The sequence below is a fragment of the Cuculus canorus genome, chromosome 1 (assembly GCF_017976375.1).
Source record: "Cuculus canorus isolate bCucCan1 chromosome 1, bCucCan1.pri, whole genome shotgun sequence".
In the NCBI taxonomy this organism is placed as follows: Eukaryota; Metazoa; Chordata; class Aves; order Cuculiformes; family Cuculidae; genus Cuculus; species Cuculus canorus.
The window spans coordinates 154,208,400-154,224,358 of NC_071401.1; the positions used below are offsets into that span (position 1 = coordinate 154,208,400).

Here is a 15,959-nt window from a genome sequence, read left to right on the forward strand (position 1 = left end):
TGGCTTTTGCTGCACAAGTGGAGGCAGCGGCAGGAGGATGGACGTGCTGCCAGCGTTGGGGCGGGCACACCGCAACAAACCCCGATTCAGAATCCCTGGCCCGTTGTGTAACATGGACAGATACTCTTTGTTCCCCATTTTTTTTTTTTTTTTTTTTTTTTTTTATCCTTTCTGAGCCCATTTTTTGCCCCAGCCTAAATCTCTGCCTGGATTTCCAGGACAGCCTCAGCTACTGCTGTGCCAGCCACCCTTTTTCACCCTTCCCTGAGGCCTCCCATGGGTGGCCAGCTGGAACAGAGGACATCTCGGTGGCACCTTTATCTCTGACCATACAGATGCCAACCCCCATGCTCCATCCTGGGGACACTGGCGGTGGCCATAGTGATGGCACCTGCCTGAGCTGATGTAACCCTGCCGTGGATTAACCTCCGCCCGGAGGCTCAGGGGATAAGCTGAGTGCTGAGCCACCAGGCACTAAATAGGGTGCATGGCCCCAGGTCAGTCTGTCCACTCTCAAGAGCCACTTTTTTTCAGGCAGGGAGGGAGCTGGTGGTGGTTCCTGGAGGGGATGCTGGGGCAGTGAGGTGAGAGCAGGGCTCATCCACCTTGCTGCATGCTGCTGCATGGATGGTTCTGCAGCAGAGCCAGCGATGCCATAGGGTTTTCAGGTGGGAAGAGCTGGGCAGGGGTAAGTGGCAAGTTCCTGGGAGCACATGCTTCAGTTTCTCCAGACTGGCATTGAGGAGCCTCAGCTCTTTTTTGAGGTTCGCTGTGCTGGGGTGGGGCAGATGGAGCTTGCAAACTGCTCAAGTTTGGCAGCTCTCTCTGCTCATAAGTGCTGTGGAAAGGCAGGAAAAATCCCTGCCCTTTCCTAAAAGGCTTTGGGAGACTGAAACATGTTCAGGCACACAAAGACAAACCAGAGCTGGGAAAGCAGTCCCAGCAGGGGAGATCCCAGCTTGTGTCTTCTCCACTAAAGCCAATCTTTTTATTCAAATACCCTCTCTATGCTGGCTGTCCTTACAGCCTGCTTTCTTCTTGCATCACACCACTGGTTCCGGCACCACCAAAAGCCGACACTACACAGCGTCAGAAATGCACGCTGGTGCCCACATCATCCTCAACAGTGCACCAAAACACCCCAACCCAGCAGGGTAGCAGGTCCCCCCATCACATCTGTGACCCCACGTCATCCACCAGCACCTCATCCAGGTGGGCTCTCCTGGCCAGGCAGTGCCCCACCACTGCCAGCACCTTCCCCAAACGGCGGTCCAGTGCCTGCAGGTGGGGCTCGGCCAGGACAGGGGCCAGGGGGTCAGTGGCCAGCGACTCCCGCAGCAGGTCGCTCAGGCGGTAGGGCTCGGTGGCCAGCAGCTGCAGCCGCAGGTAGGTCGACTTCTTGATGCTGATGAAGATGAGGACGGAGAGGTCTCAATCTGAAATGCTTCTCCCAGTGTCTACCCCAGGGCAGGTAGTGGGAACCCCTTACCTGCAGCACTGCTGGAGGGGGGCCAGGATGGATGGTTCATCACGAGAGTGTGTGCCAAAGCTGTGGAAGGAAACGCACACTGGTGGGCATTGGGGCAGCACCTCCCCATTGCTCAGAGCCCAGCATAGGGCACATTTTGGGCCACAGTGATTGAGATCCACAGTCTCCCCCCACTTCTTTGCCAGAATTGCTTCCCTCCCATCCTACTTTACCCACGGCCATTGTCCAGGTGGAGCAGGAAAGTGTCATTCCCAAATTTCTCAAAGGTCTCGTAGTGGTGCCGGTCCATGTTGCCTGTGGTGGGGCACCAAATTAGCCATCAGGTGGTGGGCCAAAAGGCAGGAGTGGGGACATAGAACACTCTCCCGGTGCAAGACAAAAACCTAGAGGCTGGGGACAAGGCCTGGGGGCACCTCTACTGCCTGTCTGCTGGTCATGGCCATGGGGGGGACCCAAGCGAAGTCCCCAGGGCCTCCAGGCCTCTTCTCAGCTCAGCAGCCCTGTGGAGGGACAACAGTGGCAAATGGAGCAGAAGTAAAGGCAAAGGCACAGCTCTGGCAGCCAGAGATGAGGAGATGGGAAACTCTCCAAGTCAGATGAGGGGGGACAGTGCAGCAAGCAAGGAGTGTCCCTGGGATCAGGAGAGGCAGCCTGAGCCCCAGAAGGCATCACTGCCAGCCCTGGCTACCCAGGAGCTGCATAGAGAGCTTGGTGAGAGGTGCTTCCTGTGTCCAGGGTGTTTGGCTGGGATCTCCCCAGTGTCTCTCATCCTTTGGCTTCTGCCTGGAATGTGTCCAAACAGCACAAACCTTTGCTCTTGTTTTGGGTAAGAGTGCAGCTCTCTGCAGCCTCAGCAATGGTCTGGCCAAGAAACCTCACAGGGAGCAGTACCGTGAGAGATGGAGCTCTTTGGACCTCTCGCTCCCGAGGGGCCCCACAGCCCCCAGTGCCAGCACAGTGGGGCTCACCCATAAGGAAATCGAGGACTGTCATGTCGATGAGGTCGAGAAGGCGATGACCCCTGTCGTAGGGTGGCGTCTCTCGCACCTTAGCGCAGTAGTTGGGGTTCAGCTCCCACCTGTGGGCAGAGGCCAAGGAGGAGGCCGGTGCCGGTGAGGCGCAGCCCTCTCCCGTCCCACAGCTTTGCCCCCCACCACCACCCCATGGTCCCCGTGCCCCAGCTCACTCAGCCTTCTTGCTCTTGTGGTAGGAGCGGCGCCAGGGGCTGCGCCAGGAGTGGCGCTTGGCCAAGGTCTTGTCAGGCAGCAGGGTGGCCATGGAGCCCTCCAGCCGGTCTGGCTTGCCGCAGAGGGCATGCTCAGTGGAACAGTAGTAGGAGCACTCCCCGTAGAAGCAGACGTTGCCCGCTGGCCATGGGGACAGAGCAAAGGTTGATGAAGAGGAGGAGGGCAGCCAGCCTGCTACCCCCATGCAAGGGAGCCCAGCAGGCACCTGGGCAAGGATGCTCCATGAACCATGCCCACGTGCCACCAGCAAATCAATGTCAAGGAGTGCCTTCAGGAGCAGAGCCCCATGGCAGGGAACCCAGTGGGAGCTGGAAGAATCACCAGAGGGATGGTTCGTCCCAGTGCGGGGGGGGGGGCAGGATGAGGGCAGCCAGCTCCAGGTGAGCTCCATGCAGGTGGCTGCAGGAGAGAATGGATGGCATGAAATCTCACCTGGGGAGATGAAGAAAGTCTTGGCCAGTTTCTTGTCTGTGGTGATGTCACGAATCTCCTTTGTTATATTGACCAAACGGCCAGAAACTGGAGGAATTCGCCGGAAATCCAGGATCCTGAAACAGAGAACTTGAGACCATTTCTTGCTGATCCTGTCTGGTTTTCACAGTGAGTTATTAAAAATGCCAGGAAATGGAGGTATCTTTCACAACAGGGAGAAAGAGGTAGAATGAAGCAGGAGTTTCTCCGCTACTTTGCTGTCACAGGAGGGTAGAGTTGGATAAGCTTGTTCTCACCTGTCCAGGTGGAAGGCTGCAATCTCCGCATTATGCCGCTCAAAGTCCGAGAAGTAGAAGAAGTCGGCAGGGGTCTCCTGGTCCCGAGTCTGCCTGGAAGAAGAAAGGAAGGTGGGGGCAATGGCCATGGGCAAGGACACCCCAAGTGTGGGCTTGGCCCTAAACCAGCCCTTACCTTGTATCTCCAGTGTCACCAAAGATGCTGCCAGACCCATTCACCTCCAGTCCCTCCAGGCTGGGTGGCGAGGCTATCAAGCCCCCCCCCCCAGGTCTCCACGTACACTCTGCTCCCAACGCAAGGGCTAGGAAGCCCTCATGGACTGGGTGGCCCTGGATAATCCTACTGGACTATCTTCTTCCTTCCACCACTGGAGGTCACTACCCCATCACAAGCTGCGCCCAGCGTGGTGAAAGCATCATCAGGGAAGGCAGAGAAGGGGGCCATCTCGCTCACCCCACTTTTGGGGGATGGGGGCAAAGTGAGACAGTGCAAAAAGTGTTTCTCCATTTCTCCCTCTGTAGTCTCCTCTGGCTGCTCCCCACCACCTAATGGGACTGTGGAGGTGGGGCATGGGATTGTTCCCAGTTCTACTCACTTCATGGGCTTGAAGAGAGCCTGCCCGTAATCTGGAAATGTCATGATCAGCTTGAGCTGGGTCCCACCAGACTTCTGGACTGAAAGGGACATGAGTGTGAGGGACATGAGCAGTGGGCAGCAGAGCATGGGTGCGGGCAGAAGTGCAGGTAGGGAGGTGATACCTGAGCTGACGATTCTCTGCATGGCCAAGTCCTGGAGGAGGGTGGGCATCAGGGGGTCCTGGCGGGGGTACAGCTCATAGCGATTGATGCCAACATGGAATTTGAGCCAGGTAGGGTAGGTGTCGTAGGCCGTCTTCCCTGTCGGGAGGAGCGTCTCGGCTTTACTGCTGCTGACCCTGCAGCCCGACAGCCACCACCACCCCAACAACAAGGACAGTGTTTAGTTGGGTGAGGGCAGGTCTCATGTCCCCAAGCCCTTCCCTGGACCCAGCACATGGAGGATGAGGTCGAGGGGAAGGCCCAGCACAAGCCCTGGATGGCAGAGCAACCCCCTTCTCCATGTACCATCTCTGGGGCTTCCGGCACCTGGGCAGATCCCACCCATGCCTGATGGCCAGGGAGACTTATCAGCACGGCCAGAGGAGGCTTGGCAGCTTCCCTCTCATCCCCTGTGGAAAAGCTCTGGGTTGATCTCACTCCTCTCATCTGTGCCTTTATTTCCCAGATGGTGCAGCTCAGTTCATCCTATTTCCCTAAGGGACTGGCTCTCTGGAATACAATCAGCTACACACCATTGCATGTTCGCTGGGGACACACGTGTATCTGTAAAATAGCAGTGGAGGAGCAGCGGCCCCCAGCCATCCCCAGCACTGACTTGAACTCCTATCCTCAGCATCCATTTCCCCTTGAATGAGCTTATCACACATTCCCACCTTCCCTGGGGGCATGAGTTTGGGTCAGCACTATCCCTCTTTCTGTGCCTCCTGCAAAATCCTGCGTGTATCTGCTCTGGTTTGCACCAGTGCCCACCAGCACACCAATGGGACAGTCCAGCCTAGGGCATCTGTAACCCAAATCCATGTCTCTCTAGGAAAATGCAAACTGTGCCCCGATTTCATTAAGCCAGACCCTTCTCCCATGGTTATCCATAGGTGAGGTTGTCCTTGGAGACAAGGCAAATGCCTGCTTGTGGAAACCAGCTCTTAAAACAGATTTATTCTTTCCCATTTTTAGCAGCCACCACGTCTGGAAAGCGTGCTTTCCGTAAGTAACTTGCTATGTGTTGTCGACAATAAATCTTTTAATATCTTCCCTCCTAATTAGAGGTTAGTAGTCCAGTGACAAAAATAGGCAGCCGGCAGCAGTGAGCTCACCATACGGCCAAGCCTAAAGAGGTCAGGTGATGTCCTGCGAAATGCAGGACAGGAATGATCTCACAGTTAGAGGTAACCTACATTGCACGCTTTGTGTCTCCAACATGTCAGGAGAGGGGGACAAAACTGGTTAGAATTCTGGAGTGGGACTTCTTCATATATGTATAGAGACCAAACGCTGGAGTCTGCACTGGGGAAGGGAAAGGAGACAAGGAGATCACCTAAAAGATACCCTACATACTACTACAAATAACTCAAGAGTCTCCTTTGGCTTCACCATGAGCTTGCTATAGCCTCCCAGGTAGTAGCCCAGAAACTCAGAGCTAAGAGAAGATTTGAGGCACAAAAGAAATGCACTCACAACTGGGGTCCCGCCAGGCAGGATGCTGGTCTAAGGAGGGAAATGATGTGTTTGGTCCCTGCCAGTTGTCCCCTCAGACTCCTATATCCCCCAAAAGTAAGCCAGGGCTGAGCTCACTCCTCACCATTCATCACTCCCGCTGCTGTGCAGGCTGAACTTCTCCATGGGGTTGACAACAAACAGCTTGTCTTTCTCTGTCACCTCTGGGATTGGAATGTTGTAAAGAGGATGCTTGAAGAGTGCTGCCAGCTTTGATCCTTTCATCCACTCCTGATTCCCATCTCCACGCTGGTGCTGGATCTTCAACACTCCAGCCCTTGCCTGTGGCTCTGCTCCCTGCAGCTGGGAGCTTTTCTCCAGGGAGCCGTTGCTGCCGCTGAAATCCTGAAGGATTCGTAGGCTCCGCTTTTTGGGGCCAGTCAGGTCAGTGCTCCCTGACGAGATGCCTGAAGCTTTTGGTGCTTTCTCATTGCAGCCACAGGGTCTGCGGGCTGCAGGGACAGCCAAATCCATCGCCAAGTGCACTAGGAGGGCCAAGAGCAGGAGAATGACGAGGCTGACTTTAAATTTCCTTTGAAAAAGTATTTGCAGTCGGCACCGCATCCTTACTTGCCAGAGATGCTCAGCAAGGTGTGGACACCCACAAGGCACAAAAAGAGAGTTGATGTGGCTGTGGCCCTGTCTCTCCTCTGTGGAAAAAAAGGAGTGAGGTGTCCTGGATTTAGAGCATTACAGCAAAAGAACATCTAGTGCAAGGGCAGATCCAGAGGAAGAAAGATCTGTCACTTCATGACTGCCAGGCCAGCAGTGGGATGAGGAGTGAGGTTGTTGCGGGGTTTATCAGCACTGATAAGGGGCAAGCTGTCACCCCCAAGGTTAGCATGAATGGGGCAAGTTCCAAATCAATAGCCACAGGGCTGGCTCAGGGACAACAATGGCCACAGATAACCCCCACACCTTCCTGTCCATCTGTGCTGTCACCCACATGGGGCCACAGGACATTTCAGGGTATACAGGGCATTAAAGTGGTTCTGCCCCTCTGCAGCACCCACCCTGCCCAGCACTATGCAACCCCATTCCCCATGTCTATCATATCCACATACTCATAACCCAGGGGAGTTATTCTCCTGCTCCTCAGGCAGAGCAATTCCAGCATTCCCCCAACCATTCAAAGTCACTTGTACTGAAGCCCCCTTTCAAAACCACTCAGATTAGGTAAAATGAAGTGGATGCGAGTAGCTATTTTGCTGGAAGGGGAAAAGCTGAGTTGGCAGCATCAGGAAGGGCTGCCAGGCAGGTGAGGTACAGGAGCAGGGATGCTCCCAGAGGCTCCGAAGCCAGTGGGGAAGGTTGGCAGGCAGGAGTGGGGATGCCGCCTTAGGCATCAGCACAGAGGGTTAGAAGGACCCACAAAGGACTGGGAAGAGCAGCCCATTTTTACAAGAAATTCACTTTTCCAGTGGCACCTAGGGACAGAGAGCTGGGCTGCGTAGGCAAAAACAGTTGGTGACTTGTAGGGAGGGAGATTTTGATTTGTTAAAGGACAGAGAAGCATGGGACCATCTGCAACAAGCACAGAACTTAAACAAGCCAAGGGTGCTTGTATACAGAGTCAAGAGTGATATTTTTCCTCTTTTTGATTTCCTAAAGTGTGCATGGGGCATGTGAAATCCTTAAATCATGTGGTCCTTCCTCACTGCGTGATGTACCAGCAGGCAGCTTGGATAACCTCACTCCAAGCCAGGGACAGTAGGATGAGCAGCACAGTGGGGAGGTATGCTGGAGACCCCATCTTCTGCCACCATCCCTGCACTACCCTGTCACTTGTGCTGTCCTCTCCGCATCATCTCATGCAGGCTCCGTCCATGCCAGGCTCATCCCCCTCCCAGGCAGTGCAGTGAGAACATGGTGTTCCCAGTGTTTTCGTCTCACTGTGTCCCACAGCACGACAGTTGCCTGGAAACTGCCTCCGGCTGACACCATCAGCCGTCCCAGATTCAGACAGCTCCACATTTCCTTCCCTGTGCTTTGTGCTAACAAGATGGCCGAGGGGAGCCAGGCCCCCAGGGAGGAGGAGGATAAATTTCCAGCCTGGCTGGCGAGCTTGAAGCCCTGCAGAAGGAGCTGGGTGGAGGGGAGCAGATGGCTTCCCTGTGGAAGGGAACGCGACGTCTTGCTCTGGGTGGTTTGCTGGATCCAGTCCGGACATACGGTTTGGAAAGAAGGCGCCTAGGAAGGGTTGTAACTGGAACACGGGATCGTTAGGTCATTGCTTAGCAAAAAAAACCAACAACAAAACACATGAGCTAAGTACTTGCATCAAAGGAGCTGGGCTCAGCTCCCAGAGCATGGCCACAGATTTCTTTATTCCAGAGCCAGCCCTAGGAAAGAAAGGGGAGAGGGAGACCCCTCCTCCTTCCAATGCCCCAGACCAGCTCCAAACTGGGTTGAGTGGGATAGAAATCTCGCTCCTACATCTTAGAGCCAGGGACCCTACGGACTGAAGCCACTTTTGTGACTGGGAGTTCCATTCCCAGGCTAGGGGAGTTTGCTAGGGATTAGGTGGGGCACTTGCCACTCCTAGCACTTGAATGCCAGCACTAAATATTAACCAAAAGATTTTCCAGGGACTCAGACCAACTCGCAGCAACAGGAAAGAGCTGGAGAGCTTCAAAGTCTGCTCTGATCGCCTGACAGCTTCTCCGCATACCTTGTTGCCATGACATCATCACAGAGAAGGACTTGAGTTTGCACCTCTTTCTTCCCATCTTCCCTCCACCCCAGCTCTTCCTCCATCTTCCCAGCACCTTTCTTGCTTCCCAGCAGGTTCGAGTCACCCTTGGTGTGGCAGAGGAGATGTACGTCTGAGGACATTCACACTGCTGGCGTCAAGTCAGGACTGCCAGCAGCTGATAATGATGTTGCCCATCTCCCCTCAGTGGGGAAGGGATGAAATCATGAAGCACAGCCCTCTGAGCTGCTATTGCAGCTTTCCGGGACAGGCAGATAAAGACAGTCATTTCAGCTGGAATCAGTGCATCACCCTACATTTTTCATTGCCTTTTCTACCTCTGACTCAGCCTGATGCTTTGATGGGTAATGGCAGCAATACGCAGGGGGCAAGAAATGAGAGAGAGAGAACACAATAGCGAGTCACCTGTTGCAAACTTCTCCAGCTTTCTGCTGAAAATCCATAAGGTAAAAACTCCAGCAAGAGACTCCAGTTTTATAGTCAAAAGCAGATAGAGGTTCCAAAGCATCAGCCGCAGAGGGTTTTTTTGTGGGAGAACACAGGACAAAGGGCTGCCTCTGATCTATGAACCATACTTTCTTGAAAGCTACAGGCATGCTGGGAAAGCATGTTAGTTCCACAGCAAAACAAGGGCAAAAGCCTCTTTCTTCTAACACACAGGGGCCAGCAAGGCACAATTTTCCCCTTGTAAAGGGGCAGGAAAAGTGATCCGTCTCATTGAACACTTGCTTGACGTGCACAGCTGAATTTTGGGAAGCTGAGGTTTGTGCTTTCATGTATCGATGACAGGCACAAACCAGCCAAGATGGGTTGGCTTCTTCATGGTGACTTCTTGTGGGAAAGCTGTCACCCTTGGAAACAAAAATAGCCTGCTGCTGCTCTCCTGTGAGACACCTTGCACTTACCTTGGGGGAGTTAGAGCGTGGGAGCTGACTCGCTGCAAGTTCACACCTAGCTCACCTCAATCTGTTTGCGTGCTAGTGGTTCGAGAAGGCTGGGGAGCAGTCAACGTTCGCCTATTGCCGATGCAGGTCACGGAGACATTAGCTGTGGTCAGCTGGTGGACAGAGATAACGGACCAGCAGCAAGGCCAAAAGATTGCGTACTGAGGTAAGCAGCTCCTAGCAATCATCCACAGGTCAGCACGACCCTGCAGAGATGCCTATGACCAGTGTGCCTGAACATATGCACACAGAGGTTAATTATTCATTAGTGTAAAAGAAACATGATTAAAGAGAATACTCTCTTTATGGCTTAAAGTATCATGAAGCTTCAACACAGGGCATTCCAAAGACCTTCTACCTTTTCCTCTGGACCTGTGGGGATAAAACAAAGGAGATAGAAAGTTGCAGAAGAGAAAACCTGCTTTCCTACCTGCCAGATGCAGAAAGTGCCAGTCAACAGTGCTATCTTCATGCAAAGGCAGCCAGCTGGAGTGAGACAGAGCAACCACACCAACAGACAGCTCACAGGGTTTGGACTCCTCCACACTGCACATTTCTGGCACTGTAGTCCACTGCACAGGGCACCTATTGGGGTACCAACTATCTTATGAGATCGGTTACGTGTTTTTCCCCCTGCCTTACAATTCCCTTCCACTCAATCAATAAGGAATTATGTGATAGGATGTCAGACCCAGCCGCCACAGATAGTCCAAATTTGAAATAATTTCTAGTTGTCTTCATATTACTCTAATTCTTGGTTTGCTGAAGAGCCCCTGACATGACGAAACTGAAGAAGGACATCTCTAGTATCAGACTAAGGTTCAGAAAAGAAACAGGGCCAGCAGCCCTGCAGACCTGGCAACATTCCTCAGCATCATGGCTTGGACTGGTGAAAGGAATTGAACAGGGAGGATGACAGTGTATCTCTGATACCTTTGAGTCACTCAGGAAACAGGCAGGATGGACATTTATCACTGTCCTCCCCCTGAGCTACATCACTGCTTACTTTCTTCCATGTCTCCTGAACTACTTTTTCTTCTCACCCTCTGCTTTGTGATTTCCATTTTAGAATACACACAGAAAAGGATATTTTACTAAATTTTTATTTTAAAAACACAGTTCCACAGATTTATATAAATAAGCCATCTACGTAACATACAATTATGTTCGTTCCATCCTCCAACGCTGACAGCTTTAAAAGATGAAGCAGGCTAAAAGAACACAAGTCCAAAAAGACAGTAGGTTTCTGATGACCAAGTGATATCTCACATGGAGCCTCCTTCCCCTAACAGCCTCCAAACAAGATGCTGAAAGTACACAGTGCTTGCAACACCCCCAAGAACTGACAGGGAGGCATTCGAGCCTTATGAACAGTTCTCACCCACTCCCCAGGCGCCGTCAGCCGCCCGTGTTTTCATGCTATCTCAGCGTGCGGTGGGTGAGAAAAGAGGGGGCAGTTTGCATAGCAACATCCTACACCCAGGCAGCTCAGCTGTTGTACCCTCCCAAAAGAAGCAGGGAAGGGCAAGCCGATTCTACTTCACTATGACTAATACCTCCACGGGCAGTCCGAACAAAGACCCTTGGCACTGTCAGTTCCATGTGGACATCTTAGAAGTCAGGGAAGAAGGCATTCTTCAGCATTCAGAGAGAGAGCTGCTGGTCAGAGCCACACCAACACAGTAGTGGGGCAGGCAGAGAAGAGAGGACACAATGTGGAACCAGTGGGAGGAAAAACAACCCATAGGGCTAGATAGCACCTTTTCTCTTCTGCTTCCCCCTCCTAGCACTGCTGTATGACGCCGCAGGGTGTCGTGAGATTACCTATTCCCCACCTCCTTCCTGCTTCGGCTCAGACACCAAGGAAAGAGCCACTGACAGAGGAGAAATCCCACAAGCAAGGACAGGACAGCTTAGCAAGTTTATACGCACACACGCACCTCCTATATGTATCGTACGGAACTGTTACGTCAGTTTGAAAAAATAAAAAATACTGACATTTAACTATTAAAAATAAAGTCCCACCTCCAGATTGTACAAAACCTGAAAAGAGAAGGAAGAAACCTCTTGTATGCAGCAAGTCTGAGACCTGGCCAGATGTCAGGAACACTTCCAGACACAAACGGCCAGGCTGCCACCAAAGAACATGTACAGCAGACTCTTCACCTCATGAGTGACCTCTAAGCCAAAGCTTTCCCCGATCACCACGTGCCAGGAGGACCCAAATTTCTTGTCCATCATCTCTTTGATCATCTTGGCAGCGCTCTGGAAAATGTTAAGAATGAGAGAGTAGAGTGAGACTGAATGTTTTTATGCAAACATCTCCCTAGTCGTCATCTCCTTTTAACAGATGATTCAATCCATAGGCAACAGGTAGAACAGCTGTGCTGCAGGAACTGGATGCTCCCCAGAGCCAGGCCCAAGGGTAAGACAGGCCACTGTGTTTCCAGCAGCCTCCAACACAGCAGCTAGAAGAAAGCACTCCATCTAGCAATCGCTTTTCTTGTTCAGTATGAAACAAGAGTTCTGGTTTGGAGGCTGGTGAAGTTATGCTCAGTGCAGCAAGCGTGACAGGAGATTCAGGTCACTAAGCTGCAGCTATTTTTACAGGAGTCCATTTTTTTTTCCTCCAGCTAATTACCAAAACACTGAAACTAGGCTAACTTTTAAAAGGCTCGCCTCTCCCAGATCACACTCTGCTTGATCTGAAAAAAAAAAAAAAAAAGGAGGAAGATTTTGCAGTGACATGTGGTGTCTCAAGCAGTATGGGACAGAAGTAACCTCTGGCTTCATAGCTTTGCCTTGCTCCAACACAAAAGTGCTCTGGCAACAGGAAGTCTGTGTCCCAGCCATGGAGTGAGGTGTGTTCTCAAAGTTAAGGGCAACCTTTCTGAAAACCATAACTCTGCATCACCCCCTATTTACTCACTCAATTTCATTCAAGAAAGCAGAAAGGGAAGACTTAACACTGTATCTAAAGGTTCAAAGACTCATGTGCTCACTCCTAAACCAAGAGTCTCTTCCCCACTCTGGTGGGGATGAGCTTGCTCAACACTGAAGAACAGACAGGAAGGGCCCATCTCCAGATAGTTCCTAAGCAAGTCCTCAGGACATAGGGCATTTTATGAGCAGAGTGAAGCATGTCACAGGTAAGGCATGATCAAGAAGGAGGTAAGGTTTGGGAGGTGGCATCGCTACTGATCTCTGCTTCCTGCAGGAAAGTAAAGGGCTATCTTGCTGACAAAAGGAACTGAATGCGAGATCTAGCCAAGCTCTTTGCCTTCCACCCATTCCTCAGTGCAGAACTAGGATGTCAGAGTTTGACTTCCCTCTGCCCTGGTCAGATGAGGATCTGATCCCCGGCTCTGCCCTACACCCTTACCCCTGCTCCTGCAGGTTCCCCGAGCCACAGCAACTGAAGACTGGTCATTTTGGGATTTGGGTAGTACCTCGTTGTTGGTGGTGTATTTCTCACATGCTGTGACACATAGCTCCATGGCCTCTACACGCATCTCCTCTGGCATGTCTGTGTGCTGCAAAGAGCAAGCAAACAAGAGGAACTAAGCAGAAAAAAATAAAAGAGAGACACAAGACAACAGTAAGTAGCCTTACTTTTGCACAGGCTAAAGCAGGGGGCTACACTGCTGGGTGTGGGCTGAAGGCAGTGAGGCCTTGTGACTATTAATCCTTGTTTCAAGGGGGGGACTTCACCAGCAACATGTGCTGGTCCATACACCAAGAATTTCCACTGTTTCAGAGAACAGCAAATATGAAAATGGCTTATTGAGTTACAAGGGATCCATTCGTGCCTTTATCCCAGCCAATGCAGAATTCTTCACTACCTAACATTAAGACCAGCACCAAGTAAGCACAGCTTAAAGAAGGAGATAAATACATTCATCAGTTTTTCTGTTAGAGGATGAAGGGAAAGCACGTTAACATTGCTCCAACCACAGACATTAAATATTGCTATAAGCATGGCAAAGAAGTATAAATGACATAGCCTTTTCATCCTCTTATGCTATCTGGCTGGCTAGCAAGATCTTTTAGTCCAGCTCCTCTAGGGAAAAAAAAAGCTGTATCCAGAACACAGGAGAGGGCTCCAAAGGCAGCATGCTTGATCTGTTTGCTATTATATTTTACAAAGACAGATTGGGGGGAACAACGGTGCTAATAAGTTTCCCTAATAGAAGTCAAGGGAAGGGAGAAAGTGGTGGTAGCCAGGATACCTCCACAGGACCATCAGTACAAATGTTCTCACAGCAGCTACTCACTGGGAGAAATTGTAGTTTGGAAGGTTGGTGAGAACAAAGGTGGAATTTAATATCTGTAGTACTGGTAAACGTGTAATGCATCCCTCTTCTTACCCTAATCAGTGGAAAGTTGTGAAGTCTTTTATAATCAGCCTCCTCCTTTTTCCCCTCCCCGGTGTCTGCCATGGCCCTTTCACAGGGACCCCGGGAAGGGGCAGAGGGGCTGCCAGGAGCTCAGCAAGCTGCTGCAGCGCAGACAGCAGAGAGGAACACAGTTCTGTGAATGCCGGCAGAGCAGCTTCAGCAGGAGGGGAAACTTCTTGGCCCAGAAAACACTGCTTGAACAAAAACAAACACAGGGAAGAGAAAGAAAACTCTGAATTAAAATGGAAGGCCAATAAAACTATTATGAGAATATTGTCTCATCTTGGTTACTTGCTGTTTCGCAGTACCATCTTCGCATGCCACACACTTAAGAGTGTTATCATGCAGACAATTAATGCAAACAAATTTAAAAAATGTATCATTTTCCATAAATGAGGCTTCAGGAGCACAGCACTTCCCAGATGCACCAATTGAGCTTGGAGGAAGAGGCGAGTCAGGGTAGAGCTTGCGTAAAGAGAGAACAATACATGAGCCATTATGTCTATTGATTAATTCCAAAAGGACTTTCCCAGGATGCTTTTATCCATGAGGGTTTCAAACTGCACAAGACAAATGAAGAGTAAGAGTAAGGGCACTTTAGGAAGAGGATCAGTGTATATGTCTGAACGGAAATGTTTTAATGGGAACATCTTGGTCTTTGCGCACTTGCTCCTCACATCTCCAAGCATTTGTCAGCTGGGGAGAACCATATGGGAAAATGCTGGACCATGCCTTTGGGCCTAATTACCAACCAGTCTCTTCTTAGGCAACACCGAGGTACAGCACTGTCTGACGGGCAGATTCAGAACATTTCACCATTGTCCTTCCTCTGCTTCTCTCAGTTAGTACAAAGCACCTCCCTCTCCCACTCAGAGGAAGCAAGGATGGGGAAAACAGAACAAAGACAGTATTGGGCAACACCAGAGGGACCAAGCATTTATGCCAAGCGTGTAGAGTTGCTGGCTAAAGCACCAGCTCTGACAGTCCACTGGGCTATCACACGAGGGGCCATGGGTGTGGCAGTTGTCCCCAAAAGCTCCACAACATAGAACAGGCACCTGGCTGGCACCAGCCTCCTGCAGTGGGGTAAAATGAGGACTTGGGCATCCTGATCTAGTGGGATGTCCCTGCCCATGGCAGGGGATTGGAACTAGATGATCTTCAAGGACCCTTCCGCATGATTCTATGATTCTAAAACCCCAGGAGCCACTGCAACACCCAGAGACGCGCCTGTGGCCACAGACTGCGACAGGCGGACGGGGGCTGCCCACGGGCAGCGGTTTTCCCGGTTAAAAGACAAGGCAGGGAGACGGTCTCGGGGCAGCCTGAGTCCAGCAAGACGCTCGACAGACGCGGCGACAGACGGAGCAGCCGGGCTCTGAACCACTGGGGTCACGGGGAGAGGCACCAAGGGGCGCAGGGACACGGGGCAGCCTGGCAGTCCCGAAGGGCACACGGCAGCCCCGGCGGCAGGTGATGAAGCAGCGAGACCGGAGCCACCGGGATGGACGGCGGGGGGGGGAAAGGGGGCGCCCCGCCCCGGCCCCACCCGTGCGGCGAGACGCGGCCCGCGCAGGCCGCACACCCGAAGTGGCGCCCTCCGGCCCCCCCGCTGCGCTCAGCCCCGCGGGAAAGGAAAGCGGGGATGGGAGGGAAGAATCGGTCCCTCCTATGAGCGGCCCCGGGGAAGAAGGGGCCGCGGGGACTCCGGGCGCGGCCTCACCTCGGCCCCTCCGCGCTGCCGCCGCCATCGGTTGCTAAGGAGGAGCCGAACGCGTCATAGCAACGGCGACCGGAAGTCCCGCCTCCCCGCGCAGCCCATTGGCTGTATGCGCACATCGCAGCGCATGTGATTGGCGGCGACGCCGGGCGGGGCTGGGGAGCACGTGGGGTGCGCGGGGGCTTCGGGCGGGGCTGGGGAGCACGTGGGGCGCGCGGGATTAGGGACTGGAAACTGGGGGTTGGAAACTGGGGACTGGGAGCTGGAAACTGGGGACTGGGAGCTGGGGCTGGAGGCTGGGGCTGGAGGATCTGGCTAGAGACTGGGACTGGTGTCTGGGACTGGAACTGGGGACTGGGACTGGGGACTGGGACTGGGGTCTGGGACTGGGGACTGGGACTGGGGGAA

At 52.5% G+C, this 15,959-nt stretch overlaps 2 protein-coding genes across 4 annotated transcripts; both read right to left on the bottom strand.

The window, feature by feature from the left end:
- Nucleotides 1-887: 887 nt before the first annotated feature.
- Nucleotides 888-12,956, bottom strand: LOC104065921 (extracellular serine/threonine protein kinase FAM20C). 2 transcript variants are annotated; one of them, XM_054056585.1, is made up of 13 exons: nucleotides 12,817-12,956; nucleotides 11,601-11,699; nucleotides 9,396-9,806; nucleotides 5,863-6,427; nucleotides 4,224-4,399; nucleotides 4,061-4,139; nucleotides 3,465-3,557; nucleotides 3,169-3,284; nucleotides 2,676-2,856; nucleotides 2,458-2,567; nucleotides 1,702-1,783; nucleotides 1,490-1,549; nucleotides 888-1,405 (listed from the first exon to the last, which is right to left on the bottom strand). In XM_054056585.1, exons 4-13 carry the CDS (start codon nucleotides 6,339-6,341, stop codon nucleotides 1,171-1,173), a joined length of 1,611 nt encoding a protein of 536 aa, XP_053912560.1. In that variant the 5' UTR covers nucleotides 6,342-6,427; nucleotides 9,396-9,806; nucleotides 11,601-11,699; nucleotides 12,817-12,956; the 3' UTR covers nucleotides 888-1,170. The 2 variants fall into 2 exon arrangements, with proteins under 2 accessions (XP_053912560.1, XP_009566748.2); XM_009568453.2 differs by lacking the exons at nucleotides 9,396-9,806; nucleotides 11,601-11,699; nucleotides 12,817-12,956 and having other exon boundaries at nucleotides 5,863-6,262; nucleotides 6,348-6,416.
- On the bottom strand, nucleotides 10,530-15,653 carry DNAL4 (dynein axonemal light chain 4). Of its 2 annotated transcripts, none has more exons than XM_054056586.1 (4): nucleotides 15,555-15,653; nucleotides 13,802-14,022; nucleotides 12,884-12,967; nucleotides 10,530-11,699 (listed from the first exon to the last, which is right to left on the bottom strand). In XM_054056586.1, exons 2-4 carry the CDS (start codon nucleotides 13,871-13,873, stop codon nucleotides 11,535-11,537), a joined length of 321 nt encoding a protein of 106 aa, XP_053912561.1. In that variant the 5' UTR covers nucleotides 13,874-14,022; nucleotides 15,555-15,653; the 3' UTR covers nucleotides 10,530-11,534. The 2 variants fall into 2 exon arrangements, with proteins under 2 accessions (XP_053912561.1, XP_053912562.1); XM_054056587.1 differs by having other exon boundaries at nucleotides 13,802-14,025; nucleotides 15,555-15,604.
- Nucleotides 15,654-15,959: the final 306 nt, after the last annotated feature.